This window comes from Lampris incognitus, chromosome 1 (genome assembly GCF_029633865.1).
Source record: "Lampris incognitus isolate fLamInc1 chromosome 1, fLamInc1.hap2, whole genome shotgun sequence".
In the NCBI taxonomy this organism is placed as follows: domain Eukaryota; kingdom Metazoa; phylum Chordata; class Actinopteri; order Lampriformes; family Lampridae; genus Lampris; species Lampris incognitus.
In genome coordinates this window covers 123,235,647-123,255,460 of record NC_079211.1, presented here as the reverse complement: position 1 = coordinate 123,255,460, position 19,814 = coordinate 123,235,647, and the positions used below count along the sequence as shown (strand labels likewise).

The 19,814-nt window shown below is 41.6% G+C and overlaps 3 protein-coding genes across 5 annotated transcripts in view; 1 reads left to right on the top strand and 2 right to left on the bottom strand.

Moving 5' to 3' along the window:
- The first annotated feature begins 416 nt into the window (after positions 1-416).
- LOC130112088 (nodal homolog) lies at positions 417-2,453 on the top strand. The gene is made up of 3 exons (XM_056279388.1): positions 417-624; positions 1,179-1,996; positions 2,094-2,453. The coding sequence occupies exons 1-3, from the start codon at positions 417-419 to the stop codon at positions 2,244-2,246; spliced, it is 1,179 nt and encodes a 392-aa protein (XP_056135363.1). The 3' UTR covers positions 2,247-2,453.
- A 2,998-nt stretch (positions 2,454-5,451) lies between these two features.
- On the bottom strand, positions 5,452-10,045 carry eif4ebp1 (eukaryotic translation initiation factor 4E binding protein 1). The gene is made up of 3 exons (XM_056283908.1): positions 9,643-10,045; positions 7,424-7,618; positions 5,452-6,654 (listed from the first exon to the last, which is right to left on the bottom strand). The coding sequence occupies exons 1-3, from the start codon at positions 9,776-9,778 to the stop codon at positions 6,623-6,625; spliced, it is 363 nt and encodes a 120-aa protein (XP_056139883.1). The 5' UTR covers positions 9,779-10,045; the 3' UTR covers positions 5,452-6,622.
- Positions 10,046-14,558: 4,513 nt separating this feature from the next.
- The window catches only part of ank1a (ankyrin 1, erythrocytic a), a 134,456-nt gene continuing 129,200 nt past the window's right edge, over positions 14,559-19,814 (bottom strand). For 2 of the 3 annotated variants that reach the window (XM_056281302.1, XM_056281308.1), the window contains 4 exons: positions 18,887-18,970; positions 17,895-18,047; positions 16,245-16,343; positions 14,559-14,857 (listed from right to left, as the gene is read on the bottom strand). In XM_056281302.1, the coding sequence (XP_056137277.1) occupies positions 16,272-16,343; positions 17,895-18,047; positions 18,887-18,970 (309 nt within the window). In that variant the 3' untranslated portion in view covers positions 14,559-14,857; positions 16,245-16,271. The remainder of the gene's footprint in view (positions 14,858-16,244; positions 16,344-17,894; positions 18,048-18,886; positions 18,971-19,814) is intronic. The other variant, XM_056281317.1, reaches the window with a different exon arrangement.

The window sequence follows — 19,814 nt, the reverse complement described above, 5'->3', positions numbered from 1 at the left end:
GAAAAAAAGGGTTATTTGTCAGTGAAATTTCTCCATTACAATGAGATTATGTTCCTGAATGAATGAATGTAAAAGTCTAGATAGAGTTTGACAGGACAATGACCTTGGCTAAATGCTGCGCTTTTCCGCCCCTCTCTGATATACCCTGAGGATCAGAGGGGCTGTTGAGATTCCTGAAATGGCCAGGGGTCATCAAAGGGCAGCTGTCCACTATAAAGGGGCCTGTCTGGAGTTCTGTCTGCTCACAGCATCACTACAGACTGAGACCAGCTGGAGGAAGGAAGCTGCAGCAATCTCTCTTTTCAAACTTTTGTTAGATCTTTTTTTCTTTTTTTTTTTGCTGCAAAATGGAAAGCCAAAGGCTGTGTGCAGTATTGTGTACTCTGCTTGTCTGCTCTTCATGGGTTCTCTGCTCAATGCAAGAGCGCAGATATCCCAGGGCCCTGGGACATGTGAATGTTTCATCTCAGCATCATAAGAAATACCCTCTGTACATGATGCAGCTGTACCGCTCCTTCAGGAACATGGATTCCTTACTATCTTTGAGTGTCAATGCCGTAGGCACACGCAGTGACCAAGCTTCACCGCACAGCTCCGATTCTGTCTTGAGTCTGATGGCAAAGGGTGAGTAGCCTCGCTTAATCCTCCATCAAGCATTTCTTAACAGCATATGCATGTGTGCGACATTGCACTGTTTTCGTGCACTTATGGAAATTTGGAAAATTTAGTGTGCTCCTGGGCAGTCTTAATGTGAAGGGACGGTAAGACAAAATAGGTTTAAATTGGATTATTCACACTGAATGGTATAGATTTATTATGACAGAATCGTCCATTTCAGGACAGTAAGTGTCTCCTCAGCCAACTTAACCCTTCAACAGCTTTGGTTGGTGCTCTATCTGTGTTATCAGGCCCTCCCATTTTACAACCCAGAAGTGTCAAATGCTTATTCGACTTTAAAGGCTTTTTACCCCCGTTTTATGTGAGCGGGTGTGTGTATTAGCCCCTCAGACGTCTTTGCGCAGGAGGGTTCAATACACATCCTGTTCTGTCCATCCTCCCACCATAAGTGCTTTGACATTTGTCCAGGGATCTGGTTTGCCTTACAGCTATCAAAAATGGTGACTGGTGTGTGGAAATTTAGTTTTTCAAGCCATTAAACATCCTTTCTTTATCTTTAGGTTGCCATCAAGTAGGTGACAAATGGACAGTTACGTTTGACATGTCATCCATCTCTGCCAGTGACCTCATCAAACTGGCAGAGCTTCGGCTCAGGCTGCCAGTGTTCACCACCTCTGAGCACGTCACTGTGGACTTATATCACTCCCAAAAGAACAACTGTGAGTTGGCCAATGCCCTCTGCCAGGAAGAACGCCTTTTCTTGGGAAGCTTTGGCGCATTTCCCAGCAGCACAGCCTCTTCTTGGAAGGTTTTTAATGTGACTACTCTTCTGAAATACTGGCTCTATCAGGGAGATGGAGTGATGGGTCAAGAGGCTGCTGCACAGTACACACTACAGACAGATGACGGGAGCGGGTCTGGGGATGACGGGGAGATGCTTGGAGAGTCCCTTTTGAAGCATCCAGAAAAGAGGCAAAAGAAGAAAGACTATCCAACTGTTGACCAGGTCATGATGGTCATCTTCTCCAAACATAACCAACTTCAGGAAGGCCACGGAGCACGCAGCCTGATCCGTACTGCAGAGCACTCAAAATATGTCACAACACACAAAGAAAGCAGCGACATCCAAGGCCGACGCCGCAAGAGGAACCGACTGGAGAGGATCCGGCCGGCTGATGGAATTGCTGCTACTGGATCACCGGCAGAGGCGATCCACCGGCCCCTTTGTCGCAAAGTAGACATGTGGGTGGACTTTGACCAAATTGGCTGGGATGAGTGGATTGTGTACCCTAAACGTTATAATGCCTATCGCTGTGAGGGAGAGTGCCCTACACCGGTGGATGAATCCTTCCACCCTACCAACCACGCATACATGCAGGTAAGATGGAGTTTTGATAGATTATAGGCCCCAGTTAAATTAAATTAACTTTTTCACTGTTTTTACTGGTCACCGTCTTTGCACATGTGTTTTTCAGAGCCTCCTTCGACTCCACCATCCACAAAGGGTGTCTTGTCCCTCCTGTGTGCCCACACGGCTCAGCCCACTCTCCATGCTGTACTATGAGAATGATGATGTGGTCCTTCGTCATCACGAGGATATGATCGTCGAAGAATGTGGATGTCACTGATGCCCCAATGTCACTTGGCCTGCTGGTTCAACTGCAACCATGAGAGCAACCATATATTGTAAACGTTTGATTGAAATTGACAGTTTCAGCTGTTTAATTTCCATCTTCATGTAAACATGGACACTCAAATGTAAAACTGTGAGGTTCTGTTCATGAGCTCACTGAAAAAAAGTGAATATGATTATGATGAAATTGAAGAAAGGACATTTTTATCTATACTGGGAGATAGTTTTGATAGCTTGAAAGAGAAGTTATGATCCATCATGCAAACATTGTTTTATCTATTTATACTATATATGCATGTATATTTTTGTACATAAAATGTGAAGTTCTATTAAAGCATTTTATTCTGATATCAGATGGCTTATAATTTTTGATCAATTACGGCTTTATTAGAGTATTTATTTATTAAACTTTATTAGGCTTTATTATTTACACAGCTACAATTAATTTCTGTTGGAGAGTTCTCATTTTCTCCTGTTGCCTTTTATGTTGGCTAATACACGTCTATGAGGTCTGTGGCTTTGATGTCTGTTTTGAAGAGCAGTCATCTTCAAGATCAACACAATCTTAAATTCAGTTTTCATCTGCATCATGAAAAGCTTTCTAGAGAGGTCCACTAAATCTGGTTTCAGTGGAACTAAATGAAATGAAAAATACTCGGGATAAAGTGGCCATCATGTGTATTAAATGTACAAGCCTAAAGATATGCATGCAAAAACTGCATGCTATATTGCTGACATATTCAACACAACAGCTAGTCCAAGAATATCTTAATCATGACCATGTTTGTACTTGCTCACTACAGTAGTTGCTGTCAGTAGTACTTTCTGGGGGGAAATGGTGTGGTGCATAGCATTTCACATCATCAAAGCATCTAAAATGGAAGAACAAAGTAAGTCGTGGTGAGTGTTGAGAAGAAGTAAAGTTGTTGTGGCAAGCAAATAGCAGATGTGGCTGAACTAAACTTGCAGAAGAGCTTTATCAACAGATATCACAACATCAATGGCTGAACTCATGTTCAACCCAGTTTTGTTGTTCAGCTGTGGGGCAGCTGCAGGCACATCCAGTCATCTTGGAATGGATTTCTGGGATTTGCAATGCCCAGTATCACCATCATCGACAGACAGTAAGGTAAACATCATGACGGTGTTGAGGATTGTGGCTTTGGCTGCATTAACAGTGAAACACAATTGAAAGACTGATCTACTTATTTCTTTTAGCTGACAGTTGGCTAACATTCAGGTTTTAATCATTTGTCCTCCTCATCCCGAATCCGCATCTTTGTTTATGGTGGTCCCATTACTGCACATCATCATCAGTCATTAGTGTTCTCTTTGAACATCTCAGCCAGAGTACTTCTTTTGTTGATTGTGACCAAACAGACAGAGTGGAATAAACACACAAAGAAGGGGTAACGATGGGGAAAGGAATTGACGGTGTAGAGAAGAGCCGAAGCACTTGTTTATTTTTTGGGGGGGGGGGTCGTCAGGAAGCCAAGGTGACAAGCGGGGTGATTAAGACCCCAAACTCCCAAAGGGAATGCAGAGTAAACATCTGGATGCTGGAGCTATGTAGAGGAAGACAGGGTGGAGACTCCAATGATGTTCAATCCACACACCCCTATAGATATTCAGCCATCATATACGTATGTGTGTACTGATCCAGGCTGGCTGGGATCTCTCATTAGGCAACTGCTAATTTCGGCAACACTACATTAGAATGATGATGGTGTAAATTTGAACCGAATCTATTCAATGCACTCTTCTTTTTAATGAACACTCTAACAATGACACTTTAGAAAACTTAACCATTAGGTAGGACTCTTAAGTCTATGAAGTGTGGACATTTCAAAATAGCAATTGCTTCATGCTTATTCTTGCTGAATGGCTAATTTAGTTTTCACTAAGAGTCTTTGCTCTGTTTGACAATGCCAGGCTGTACCCTTTGGCTTGGTAGGTGTGCAAGAAGCAGCAGGAGTTAAGTGTCATAACTTTTTAAATTACATGTCACTTCTCACACATACAATCCCCCCGGACAACCCTCTGTCCTTCACCCTGTTAGCAGGCAATTTATAATAAGATGAGTATACAGGGACTAGTGCTTAAGTCATCATCCTTTTACACTGATACTGGTGTTACAAGGCCTTGCAGCTTTAATTTCCTATTTTGCAAAATGCCACAGCGACCATTTTAACGGGCACAACAATTTCAGTCAGGAAACTGGCCGATTGTTGAAACCTGTTGGTCTCAGCCATGTTTTGTTAAAAAAAAAAAAAAAGGTCAACAGCTGCCACTGGTCTATATATAAGCAGGTCCATCCATCACCAAAGCTTGAAGTTATAGTGCCATTTTAATGCAATAAAATCTTTTGTCAGCACCCGGCTATTATTAGTCCTTTTATTATTATTAGTCCTACCTTATTGTAGTTCCTGCTCTCAAGAATTCAGAGATGCAGCTGACATCCCCAAAGTTCTTATTAGCAAGAGGCAGACTTTATGAAAAAGCACTGTACAGCGATCTGAGGAATGTTTGTGCGCAATTATTTGGCGCTTCTGAAATTGTCATCCTTTATTGAGTACCTACACATTGTAACAGTCTGCAGCACTCTCGACCAGGAGACCTTGTCTTTACAATTTCTATTAACTTTTCATCAAACAAAAGCCTGACAACCCACTATGCTAGTAAGGGCCTGGTAAAAGTTTGGCGTGATGACATATGTATCTGCCAACACTGGATGAGGAAACAAAATCTTCAAATAATGGCATGTCCTGCATGGCTCAGAGGAAGTGGAGTTTCGATTGTGTATTGGCATTTATCAGTCTGGAGGTTATCAGGGACCAGTGGGGCTCCCAGAGGAATTTCACTGACACAGCGCAGGTCTACCACAGGGCATTAAGAGTGCTATAGATCTCCGCACACTGTACCAAGCTCAGCAAATTCATTATTTTAAAATGTCCGTCATTTACCCTTGCTTTCATTCTTCATGGAGTCTGGCTTGTTTTTTTTTGAATGGCTTTTATTGTTCCAATTACTTCTATACCTAGCTATCCATTTTCGTGCCAATGGTGCTGTCCTGGGGAATGTGTATTTAGACCTGCATTTTGTTTGGCGTAATGGCGCTGCCCAGATTAGTGAAAAACATCCTCCGCCTCCCCTACAGTCATGTGTCCACACAGACACACAAATTCCACAAAACACGTGAATGTCATTTCACCATGTGAGGCTTTATCAAACAGATGAGGAAAGGAGGTTTTTTTTTTAATGCTTTGTCACCTCAAACCATGCAAAAAAAATTTTTTTTATAAATCATTCTAACAAAAGTATGTTGTATATTCTGACATTTTTAAGGTGAACAATGTTTTCTATTTAGGATGATCCATCAAATTATACAGTATCTTGAGGTTTAAAGGCAATATCTGAAGAGAGGCGACAGGAACGACGGACAAATAAGCAGACTTCAAAAGAGACAAAATCTTATGGAATGTTCTGGGGGAAAAAAAGAAAGGAAAAAAAAAAACAAAAACAAAATCAATGAACTAAAATGATGTGTTTTCCAAGAGATCTTTACTTTCATGAAACTAAATGGGTGCTGAGGGACACTTTTTCTGCCTCTGAGGTCCTTTTCAGAGCTAAATCCCAACCTCTCACCATTATAGGAACGCAAACATGGATCACATACTGGGATCAAACTTGTGCCTTGAGGGTGTCCAGGTGGCGTGGCGGTCTATTCCGTTGCCTACCAATACAGGGATTGTTGGTTCAAATCCCCGTGTTAACTGCAGCTTGGTTGGGCATCCCTACAGACACAATTGGCTGTGTCTGCAGGTGGAAAGCCGGATGTGGGTATGTGTCCTGGTTGCTGTACTTGCGCCTCCTTTGGTCGGCCAGGGCGCCTGTTCGGGGGGGGGGGGGTTACTGGGGAGAATGGCGTCATCCTCCCATGTGCTACATCCCCCTGGTGAAACTCATCACTATCAGGAGAAAAGAAGCGCGGCTGTCGACTCCACATGTTTCGGGGGAGGCATGTGGTAGTCTGCAGCTCTCTCAACATTAGCAGAGGGGTTGGAGCAGTGACCGGGATGGCTCAGAAGAGTGGGGTAATTGGCCAAGTACAACTGGGGATAAAAAAACCCAAAAACTTGTGACTTGAGGCAGACAGGCTAAAATTGCCAATTTGTCCTTGACTGCGAAGCTAATGAAATTAACACAGACATCTTTAGAAGACTATGACAAAGAAATTATTGAAGGGGAGCCTCCATCTTAACGGAATGCGCGATGAAATTAAAGCAGGTAGTCCTGAGCCTCTCTTCTATGGCACCACATTAGTACTGAGGTTGTTGATTGACATCTCTGAAGACATTCATTCAGCACCCACTAGATGTCCATTTCAAACTGTGCATCATCACCTAAAAAAACAAGACAATGTTTTTTTTAAAAAAATTATTATTATTATCATTGAGCTTTTTGTGGCAATTATTTAATTCCACTCTGACATTAAATGAAGGGCTCCAAATGCCTCATCACAGTAAAGACTGTGAAGTGTTAATATCCAAAAACCACAATCTTGGAGTTAGTTGGGAAATCAATCTTTATTTTGCACCCATTGATTTTTGAAAGGTAGAACCTGTGCATGCAAACTGAGTTTTCCCCAAACCTACTCTCTGGGTAATACTTCAAGTATCATATTGCATGTGTCCCCAAAATGATTAAATGTTGAAAATTAAATCATATTTAAAAAACATACTATTGAAATCGTGATAACTTGACTTTACAAGTAAAGGGGAAAAAACTGACAGAAGGACAGCTTGGCATTCTAAGAACCCAAACAGATGTTTGACAATACATGAAAAATTAAGTCAAATATTTTTTCCACTTGTCGTACTGGGGTCCAATTGCAATACAAGGAATGGAAATACTGGATGCATCTTATTTTTTTCATCTTCTGATAAAAAAAAATGTTAGAAATGTTAAACTGTCAAACACTGTTAGTGACTGGAGTCAAGAGCTCAGTCAATGTATTTGAGAATTTAAAAAAAAAGCCCCCAATTAATGTTTGTATTTTCTGAAATGACACTGCCTCTGTTTAAGTCTGGCTCAATGATAGAATCCATGACTCTAAATTTCAGCCATGGTCTCACCTATAATTGTGCATATTACTGTCATCAGTCTTCTTACCAGTGCTCTTGTTATCGGGTGAAGTGATGATATTGTTGTTACTCAATGGTTCTCCGTTATGGGCCTTCTCACTGATGTCTTTGGAAGGGGGACTGGTCACCCCAGGAATGGCAGGCAGACCAGGTGGGGGAGTCTTGGCCACTGGGGAGCTGCGACACTCCAACAGGAACTTTCGGTCATAGATGATCCTGGTACCTTTAGTGGGGACAGTCAGCAGAGACGTATTGGACATTTCCAGGGATGCGGATGACAGCTGTGATCAAGTTACAGCCATCTTATAATAAGAGTGTGAGTTTGAATATGACAATGAACAAAACAACAACATATTGAAATAAATGATCTGACACTTTATTGATCTCTGTAGGGGAATTTACATTCTGCCTACCACTGCTTCTGCCAAACTAGACCCAAAGGGACCTCAGGGTGCAAGGTCAGGTATAGAGCCATCCACCCGGAGCTGATGGGATCAGTGTTTTGTGCAAGGGTACTTCAGCAGGGTTGATGCTTGCTGACATGGAGGTTTGAGCTTCCCCAGTGACCCCATTCACTATGCGATAAAGGTGGAATACTGAAGTACATGAAGTACTTCCTTAGTTGTGCCAGGTTTTTTAAAACCAAACGGATACTGCTGACACAGAATACCAACAAGGGCATGAGTCTAAAAATGAGCCAAATTCAGAAATCCAAAAGCAATTTGTCACATATACAATGTCTCACATTCATAAGTGAATAAAACCACAACTATATATATATATATATTCCTTCCCCTAAAACTGGAAAGCATACCAAGGACAAATGAATCACATGACTATGGCTACTCAGCAGAATATAGAGGTCCACCAGTCAGCTTCGTAGGGTCAGATGTTCTCAATGTTGGATATTCCCACATTTTACAGATAATTGTTTGAAAAAGGTTCGGATAATGGATGGATGGATGTTTGAACATGGAAAACGACATCAGCAGAGCAGGTTTTGGAATTAATGTCCTCACTGCAGCATACGTACAATTTGAAACAAATTGTAACTCTGAGACAAGAAAATAAGTAATTTAAAAACTGGAATAAAGCAACAGCAAACTGGACAGATGAACGGGAACAGCAGTTTAGATTAACTGGAAAAATAGGATGGCTTTGACTTCAGCCCCGATATTATTCCAACACTGTGGAAAACCGTTCCACTAAAAAGGTTTACCAAAACAAAGTTCTCCCTGAATGAATTTGAAGTTTGACGTACACCTCAGATTAAAACTTGAGGACAAAGGAAAGAGCTGAGGGAATGAGCTAGGGAAAATAACAAAATTAACATTCCTACTTTGAATGTCAAATTACACATGCAATGTGTAATTCTATGGAGTCCGAGAAGACTGTCTAAAGGAAAGGTCAGTGATAAATTGAAAAGTGATATTAGTTCATGGCTCATATTACAAAGGGCTTGTTGGCAGGCTCTAATCATTTCAGCATTGATCTCAGCTGCGTCAAAAACGGCTGCGTGACGACAAGAATAAGGGGGATGCAAAAGACTAACATTATATTCTAATAACCACACCAATGAAACCACTGCAACAAAAGAGCATTGAAAGGTCGTATTTAAAAGGGTCTGCAGCTATATGGCAGAGGTTTTCAATGCGATAGGCGTTTAACTGAATGGAAATACCGACAGTGTTTACCAATAATCAATAACTTATTCAAGTTTTGAATGTCTCTCCTGCGTTGCATATTAGAACTGAAACGGACCAATCACGCATTTCTTATCAACCAATAGAAACGGAGTTTACTGCCATGTCACCAGACCACGAGTACGTAGGCTTGTAGTCTGCAATATCACATGGCAAAAAGTTAAAGCAAATAAATGATTGTACAGTTGATGGGAATATATCAGCAGGTTATTATATATTTGTCTGCACGATTCTACAATCGCATTCGTGCTACGTTCATACACGTGCCACCCTTAATTACCATTATTTCTGAACAGGGCCTTTGTCTAAGCAACTACCTAGAAGGCAGCTAACGTTAGCTTAGCAGGCTCACACTGTATCAACCAGGTGCTACGTGACAGCAAACGTGTTCTGTGAGGTTAACCCGAATTTCAATGTCTATCAAGCAATGAAATTACTTGTAAAGAGGGTGATACACTTGTGAAGATGATCAACAAACGACGCCACTATGACGGCTTCTTAAAACTCACAAATCGAGTTAAATACAACAGACTGATTTACATACCGCCAGGAGTGGTGCTGAACAGCGTCCCCCCGGGAGTAGTGCAGTAGTCATGGGGCATTTGCTCCGCGTTGTTTATGGTCACCCGTCTAGTTGACGGAATAGCCTTGGCAGTAGTCCGCTGACAGCCCGTAGACATCTTCGTTTACTTTATTAAACTAAAGATAGCCGACTTAATAAAATGAAACAAACTAATCGTGGTTTCACAAACACAGATATACTAGCTGCGCTTGTTTCGGGTATTGCTTTGGCTCAGTAAATTGGCAACTTTCGGATAAATAAATAAATACTTTTTTCATAAGTGCAAATCAAGTACAATAACACCTAAACTTCATATCGCAACACGAAATCTAGCAAGTGGTCAGGTTTTTAGGACCTGAGCACACGTTCTCGCAATCACCCTGTGTGCACAAAACAACAGACTAGAAAGGAAAATGACAGACAAACTGAAGTTATTCCGCCTCCTAATGGCCTTTAATGCTGATGCAGCTGCTAATCTGACCAGATTTGGGTTTTTGGGATTACTTTCATATTTAAAATATACGTACAGTGGGATCTGATCTGATAACTGCATGAAGTTTGCCTCTGGTCATTGTAAGGTCTTGGGGTGTTATTGTTAAGTAAGCCTTGTTAAGTGATTAGAGGCATCTGGTTTAACTACATTAGTAAGTAGTTGAGCATTTGCAATACCAAACTCTGTTTATTTTTTCATACTTTCAAGGTAGTTGTGTCTTTGAGAAACTGCTTACTGTGTCCACTGCATTGTGATGAATTTGAGTAATGGCAAACTGATACATGAAAAAACAAAAAAAAAACAAAAAAACCCCCCAAAAAAACAACCTCACAAGCGCAAAAACATCGCACATGAAGTCATGTACACTAAACACACAGACATTTCATTTCTTTATTAATTTTGTAAATGTTGAGCTGGTGTACAGGGTAAATTGTCAATAGATGTTCTCGAATTTCATTTGATTAAAAGGCTTTTACATGTATTTAATTCATGTTTGACTCTCCATAACAATAAAAAAGCAAACAAAACAAGTTAAAATACCCACAAGGCCCCTATTTATCCCCAGGTTGCAGGCATTATCCAGAGCTCAACAGTCTTGTGGTAGCTACAGCTGTATGATGCTAAAAGTACATCCATAACATAACTAGAATCCCAGTTGACAAGTAAGGGTGCATAGCATTCTAAGTAAATATATATATATATATATATTTTTCATATATTTCACACACACACACACACATATATATATATATATATATATATATATATATATATATGGTATGTATATCCTTTTATGTTAAAAACATTTTTCTGTGCATGTGCGCAGTTGCATTCCTTAGTATTGAGTAATATGCTATTGCGTTAATAATGTCTTCAATCCATTCTAAAGGAATATACACGTCTTCTCTAGTTTTTGCAACAGTTAATATTTTTGCATGAACTTGGTGCACGTCGTCTCCTCACTTGTCCTTTAGTGCAGGGCACTCCACCTATTACATTGATTGGTCCAATGTAGCCACTCCTCCTCGTCCTTGCACTGAAATGGACCTCCATTGAAACTGTCACCATGTGGAAAGCCTTAGAACTGGCTCAATCTCTTATTTGGTAAGGGGCTCTGATAGATCTATGGTGGACTGTGTTGAGTAAAAATGCTTGTCATCTTGAAAGCCTAGCCATTAAAAGCCACCAAATCGCCCCACGTTACCATCTAGCCTTGTTGTTTAAGACCAAACTATGTTCAGTCAGTGTTCCCTGTTGTCACATCAAATAATCTGACCTCCTCCTCTCTGCTACTCACATCAGCACTAGATTCATAAAGAAATTAAGCATTCTGGTCAGAAACCAAATTTAGAAGCTTAGGTGCCCATTCAATAAAGGGCCCTTGTAGACCAAACCGTATGCTATCGTCTAAGGGGCAAGCCCCCTTTTACATTGTAGTGTTAAATCTTTTATTCACATAAAGCCAATTTTTTTTCCAATTAGGGAGCGGATTAAAATGAAAGTAATCACCGATGAGGGGCAAGCTGTTTAAATGTCACTAACCCCAGTCTGAGTTATCTTTTGCACTATTGTCTAACTATGAATGGGTGAGTTGTGCGATTCCAATGTTTTATGTTTTAATGAATAAGAATGGAGTTGTATGTTGTTTCTGTATGACCAACAGCTATTGGGGTGAATTGACAGAATCAATAGCCTGTCATCTAGTTTACTACAGAGGAAATATACATTCCTAAATTACATCTTACATTCATCTTCTCTGGCTGTGAAGCCTTGCTAAACCTAGACTTATATATGAGTTTTATTGCAACTTCTAGCTGGAGATTTTCTGACTTGCAAATATCTCCATGTAGTGGTATTTGATGTAATGAATCAGATCTAAACATGTGTTAGGAAGCAATGTCTGTAGTAGTTCATATCATAAAGGATGGCACACTCATTGAGGTAATTCGTATGTGGAAAAAATTGTTGTGTGAATTTATATTATATATTCTGATAACCTCTGCTATACACAATTATAATTTTTCTTTCTATGACATCATCACCACTTTACAATATCCCCATACTCAGTACTGAGTAAGTGATATTAAACACACACGCACGCACGCACGCACACACACACAAGCACGCACGCACGCACGCACGCACACACACACACACACACACACACACACACACACACACACACACACACACACACATACAGATGTGCTGGCCCACATGGGGCACACACACACACACACACACACACACACACACACACACACACACACACACACACACACACACACACACACATGCACTCGAATTTCTCTCAAGGTGAATAGTAATGTCATTAAGGCTTAAACAAATTATGATTAGACACATCTACATTCACTTGAGAAACCAAAACAGAGAAATTGGGCACTTGAAACAGATGGGATGGCTGGTATGAAGTGCTATACCTTGAATCCCCAACCCTAAAAACAAAAACACATACTTTGCAATGAAACTGCAAGTACTTGGCAGAAGAGAGAAACAGTTCCTCACTATTTTGACTTATATCTATATTAGAATATAAGTTGTTTTCTCTTCCAAACAGACAGGATGAAAAGTTGTTAAATACTAAGGTTTTGACATCATTTCTGATTGGAGTAAAGAGTAAAGCTATGATTAATAATTTGAAAGCCCAAGCTAGAGAGAACATGAACCATGGTAATGGCATCCTGACACACACATGAATGCGCATGCACCCCCCCCCCCGACACACACACACATACACACACACACGCGCGCACACACACAAACCCAAACATGGACAGTCTATTTCTTTTTGTATGTGTTATTGCTTCTTCCAAAGTAAAGTGAAGACGGTAAATCACAGAAGAGGACAAATCAGTCCAGAGTGAAGTGAGACAAGAGACAGGGTTGAGGAGGGGTTGCCTGGGCTCACAGTTGTGGGGTCGGTATTACAGTTTCTCATCACAGTGATTGGTGACCAACTGTCTTTGCTACACTCCAGAGAGTTGTCAAGAAAACAAACATCAAAGCTCAACACATCCACAACGCAACACTTTCATCTCTCTAGACGACCTTTCACTTCACCCAGTCAAACCAGTGCTACATTATGTTACCAGCGTTTCAGCTGCCTTACCTTTACCAAGTGACATCTACTGTAAGTGCTGAAACGTCTGTGATTCTCATCATGGGTATGTGACGAGGTCAAGAAGGCCCAACAGAGACATTGCTACTGAAAAGAAGGTGAGATCCTGCCCCCTGCTGGAGTATTACAGGACTGCTACATCTATTCTATGAGGTTGACCGGGCTGGGGTCAGTGAGCAGAGCAGGACAGGCATGGAGAACAAAAAGGTATCAGGATTTTGGCTCATCAAGGAAATTTGATCATTGCAGGCTCCACGAGGACACAACACACAGGGCGGTGTGTGTGTGTGTGTGTGTGTGTGTGTGTGTGTGTGTGTGTGTGTGTGTGTGTGTGTGTGTGTGTGTGTGTGTGTGTGTGTGTGTGTGTGTGTGTGTGGATTTCTTACATTACCTGTCACTCGTTATATCTGTCACTTTCACCATCCACATAAGGAAACTGCTCTAACGGACACATTGGAAGGCAGGTGTAATAGAGAAACCCCTCTATATTTAGAGAGCAGTAGTAAAAAGCTTAACCTAGTTGTACCCTCTGATCTGTAACATGTCAGAAGCAAAGGGTGGAAGCACATGAAAATCACAAATCAACAGACAACCTGACACACAAAAAACCTGACAGATAAAACAAGCAGAGCGACATAACTGATTGATCTGTTTGCTCCTGTACCCACAAAGATTTTGAGATATATAGAATAATATAGAAGTCTAGATCAAACAACCCAAACAAGAGAAACAGGGAGCAAATACCTTAGGTATGTGAAACAGCAGCATTATTGGCATCGCATAGGGCTCGTGTGACATAAACAACACACACGTAACACACAGTCACGTATAGCATTTTAGTGCATACAATATTATGTACACCAATATCTGGGGGTGATAGTGTAGCTTACTGGACTCTGAACGCTGGGACAGTAGTGGTTTGAAATTCATTTGTGATGCTCTTTGCTGGGAGAGTGTGGCAGGGAGGAGTGGGAGCAACCTGTTGCCTAGAGATAATGCAATTCTCTGTATTTTACGGTCTCCCCTTCTCTTATGTCTGACAGACAAACTTTCCCCAGTTTATTTGGAAAATGGGTCGGTAATTGACCTTACCTACTTTGCATGCCTGTCCCATACAGGAGTGTCCTCGTCCCATCCTTCCCACCCATTACCCACCCTTATATTCCCTCAGTATTGTAGTTTAAAGACAGGCCATGCGGCAGCAGTCACTCATGCTGATACAGATACAGGAAGCACATTTTGGTTGCTAGTTTTTTTTCTCTTATGTTTGTGTTTGGTTTTTGTTTTATACGAAACCATGCTTCTAACCTAACAGTAGATGTCTGTTTCTTTAAAAAAAAAAAGAAAAAAAAAGGTGAGAAAAACTACAAGTAAATCCATTTCCTTCTTTTCGGGTGCGTGCTGATAGTTGGCATAGCCATTGTGGTTATTACTGAGTTGGTGTCTGTTGCTGTTCATTTCTTGCTGTCTGCCTTTTCATGGGTGTTCTTCTTCCTGTCTCCTGCTACCGGTCATGTGTCTAAGTAGGATGGCCGTGGTGAGGGGGTTGGATCCTGTGGAGAACCCTGTGTAAAGAAAAAATAGAGTGATATAGCACAAGACACACATTTACCCAATTGCATTTGATCAGAGCATAGACATAAATAAGAAAGGTATTGAGGATCTCTCATGCAAGATGTAAAACGCTAGTGCTGAAGTTGATATAAATGATTGAGTGTCTTGGAGCCTACATCGATAAGGCATATCTGTCTTTGAATATGTCAATACAAAGAGAACATCATGGGCTTTAACGAATACCCATATCTAATACCCCAATATGAAGTTCCTGTCATAAATAGGCCCTACAACCCAACCATGTTGTCTCTCATTTGATCATTTGGTGATTTGGTCATCAGTTTGTTTACATTAGCTAAATATGTCTGTAAATAGCAATGCTACATTCTCCATTTCATTTTGTCAGACAAGATTCAACTCACAGATGGTTGACATTTAGTAGTGTGTGGACTGAAATACCAGTAATCTGAGGAATGCCGTGACATTAAAGTAGGAAAGGTCAAGGCACACAATCACTGTCTTATACAGCAGACCACAGTAGATTGCACTCTCTCTCTCTCTCTCTCTCTCTCTCTCTCTCTCTCTCTCTCTCTCTCTCTCTCTCTCTCTCTCTCTCTCTCACACACACACACACACACACACACACACACACACACACACACACACACACAAAACAACCAGTGAACAACCAACAACAGTTGCTCGAGATAGTTTTCATTTCAAAGGACAACTGGTTCTTCAGCTTTGACCTCGAAAGCAATAACTTTTAGGACCCCTGCACCGTTTGCCCATTTGGCATACCATGCATGCAGCATTTTATTGGCCCTATGTAATGTTCTGACATGCAGAGTGAGCAAAGCAAACTTGTGTTGTCCATTTAAACATGATTAAGCATTTGTCCAAATGTATAAAAAATGAATTATAATACTGGAGAAAATTCATTTGCGATGTTTCTAAACACTGGCATAAAAATAAATGTACATAGGATGCATTTAGTAAGTTTCAAGTTCTTCCTCACATATACTCAATACTGACAATCTTTCAATCTATTTTATGCTGTTCCAATATCATCCTTATTAATCACCATTTAAATTTTGACTAGAAAAAGCCATGTTTTGCAAGACATATTAGTTCATCATGGACCAAAATTTCCAGTACCTAAATTCCTAAAATCACAATTATTAGTGCGGGTCAAACATTAAAAAATGCTCAAACAGTAAATTTCAACTGGCATTTTAAGTTTCAGTTTGTCTAATAAAATGTAATTCTGCAGCGCTGCTGTCACATTGAACATAGTCAGTACTAGATCGAAGGCACATCCAGCTGCATTTAATCCAGAGAGGGGATTAAATGGTTTAGCCCACAGGTCAGATGAGGCACTGTGGGCTGGTCCTGTACCTGCGGCGACGCGGTACTCTGTTTGCCTCACTGCTTTACTCTCCGCAGACTGGCACATTTCACTATCTGAGCACCTTTCTTCACATCCACAATATCCGTCTACATCAGGTGGATGGGGTGGAAGCAGGGGAGGAGCGAGGCAATCCGGAGGAGGGATGAAGGAGGGATGTAAAGTCAGGCACAGGAGGAGGAGGAAGGTTTGTCAGTTGAGGAGAGAATGAAATGAAGGAGGGAGGAAAATCAGAGATAGAAATGTCAAGCGGGATGGAAGAGCAGAGAGAAGGACGAGGGTATAAAGAGACAACAACAAAAACAGAAGATAGGTTTAAAAAATGAAAACAAAAAAGGATTAGAGAAAAGATACAAAAAAAGGTAAGGGGAGAGGAAAGAGGGGAGAAACAATGTTTAGAAAGCCAAACCAGGAGAGATGAGATGGGTAGGGGTGTAGAAAAACAGGAAAAGATAAGAGGGAAAAGGCATCAGAAAATCAATTTGGGATTCAGAGCAGACCTGCAGAGCAGATAATGTGTGCAGATACTGTTCAGTTTTCTCACAGCCCTCCTGGTTGCAGATGGCCATGTATGAAAGTACATCGAGTGCCAGGAAGTTTAGGCAGCCAGGAAAGTATTTCTGGTGGTACATGGAGGGCTTTGCTCAGACTGATAACTTACCTGACACTACCAGACTGTCCTAATGTGGAGGACCCACCCATCTGGCATCCCATGCAGATTAACCCCCCCCCCCAAAAAAAACCCCAAAACACTACAAATAATTCCTAAATAGTGCTTGACCCTGGTCTCTTCCAGAATCTTCTACAGGTTTGAATGACACAACACATGGTCAGAGTCGATATTGGATGGCCAGAAACTTTAATGAGGGTAGAGTGGGCAGAAGAGTAGGTCAGCGGGATTACTGATGGGGAGTAAATTGGACTACAGCATGACAGCAAGAAGAACCACTATACTACATACAATGAGTTTTAACCAGCTGGCAAGAAACAGATATTGGACTGGAGATGCAGCTTGTAGATACTTTGAACATGGTTATGGAACCAGTCAGCACTGAGTATTATATCAGCCAACCCAGTGAAACCAACAGGAATACCTAAAATGACAAAGCAGGGTGCATAAGTGGCTCATTTGCAGAGTTTCACATGCAAAGCGTGAACATGGGGAGATGAGGCAGGAATGATAAAAGCCTACTGGGTGATATGTTGCAAGTAAAGATTAGCAAGCACAATGAACCAACAATCAAACCTCCACACTTGTCACTCATTCATCAAGGACTCAAGGCAGAGACACTATGAAACAGGTATTTGCCTTTAATAATAGTGAGTGCATATATATATAAACACTGCATTTGGCCTCTCAGGACATGATAGTTAAGCTCATGCAGGTTAAGCCAGTTGAAGCCGATGGGAAGCAATCCAGGGAAGCAGGGTCAAGTGAGTTATCTGCAGCATCACTCTTCTTCATGAAGTCAACTCCATTTTATAAATGTACCCCCATCAGACGGTGTTTTACCACATGGCCCAATCTTAGTCCATTTGAGCTGAGTGCCCCCTGCATTTCCTAGCTAAGGAGAGTCTTGAGTGTTGGCCAGGAGAGAGACGCCCTGCAGCGGCCAGGGTTAGCCAGATCAGTAGCCCACCTTGCCGCTGTCCTGCCCCAGGATGGCATAATTCATGAACAGCTCAGCATCGGCCTCCAGCTCGTTGGCATCCAGCAGAGAGCCCTCCATGCTCACCTCCTGAACACTGTCCTCCCCTGAACCCTTCCCTCTGCGTACAACCTTCCTCACAATCTATCACAGAGACCCCGCACACACACGCACACGCACGCGCGCGCGCACACACGCACGCACACACACACACACACACACGCACGCACACACACACACACACACACGCACGCACACACACACACACACACACACGCACGCACGCACGCACGCATGCACGCACGCACGCACACACGCACGCACACACACACACACACACACACACGCACACACACACACACACACACACACACACACACACACACACACACACACACACACACACACACACACACACACACAGGAGGGTGGGAGAGATTGATGGACGAAAACAGGTAGTGGGCAGGAGGTGGAGAGCAGAGGGAAAATTGGTGGGATGAAAAGAAAGAATGAAGGAGAGAAATGTGAATGAAAAGCAGTGTTGAGTGGAGTTCAACTATCAGCACATGTTCTCCAAACAGGCAGAGCCAAGGGATGGTGTGTGTATGACAAAAAGAAAAACACTGCCTAACCCATATCGAAAAATCAATCGGACACTGCCAGTTTTTAAGATACCGAACCAAAGTTCCAGTAATCAGAATGGAGACTAAGAGGGAGCCCCTTACTGCAGTGCAGTACAAACACTATCTACTGATGATGCCCATTCAATCGAGTGATAACATTTGAAGCGGGTGTTCAGTGACACGTCGTAGGGATGAGTAGCATGGTTGCTGGTGAACTTGGTCATGTCATGGTTACTTTGTATGATAATCATTTGAGCGTGGAGGTGCTGTGTGAATTATCTTGGGACTGATATATGAGGGAAAAAAAATCGACTGGATGGCAGTGTCAAGATAGTATGACAGCATGCAGAGATCACTGACCTTCTTGGTGACAATGTTTCCATGTTCATCCGTGAACTGCTCCTCGCTTACATGCTCCCCAGGAAGGTCTTCTACCTCATCACCCTGCAGAAGGAAAGGGATGTTTGTAACATTTATAACTTTTTCAGTGAAACATGATAAGGTATACGTCATCGGAATATAAGCCACTCAAAGAATTATGCGTTTTCAATAACACTCATGAGAGAGCAAAGCCAATATGCCAAATGAAACACAGGTTATGAGTTTCCACAGTAAATGGGCTGCATTTATATAGAGCTTTTCTAGTCTACCGATCTCTCAAAGTGCTTTACAATGTATGCGTCATTCACCCATTCACACACACATTCACACACTGATGGCAGAGGCTGCCATGCAAGGCACCAACCTGCTCATCAGGAGCAGTTAATGCTTCAGTGTCCTGCTCATGGATACTTCAACATGCTCTCTGAAGGAGCCAGGGATCAAACCAGTGACCTTCCAATTCCTAGACAACCTGCTCTACCTCCTGAGGTATGCCGTCCAAAATTTTTTTTTTGCATTATTCCGTTAATTTGTTGACATTGATTCAAATAAATACAAACATAAGACAATCCTGTCAGGTTGTGGTTTTACACTTATATAATGGTCTTTTCTCAGGCACTGAAGACACAGTGCATGCGTTTGCCTGGAAAGAATCTTATAGTATCTTAAAAAGTAAACTTAATATCTTCAAGCTCATCCGTTGCTGAAAAAACAGTGCTAATAAGTATTCACTGAATACAATATTAACACAGGACTCTTCCGGATGAGTGAGAAAAGCAAGGTTAGATCATTGTTTCTGGAGTGGTCTTCTAAAGAGAAGGATATGAGGCTCTGGCCTATGTATCAAGTAGTGGATCCATTCTCTAGACTGCTGCAATCCAAGTAGCAGTTTTTTTTTCACTTTCTT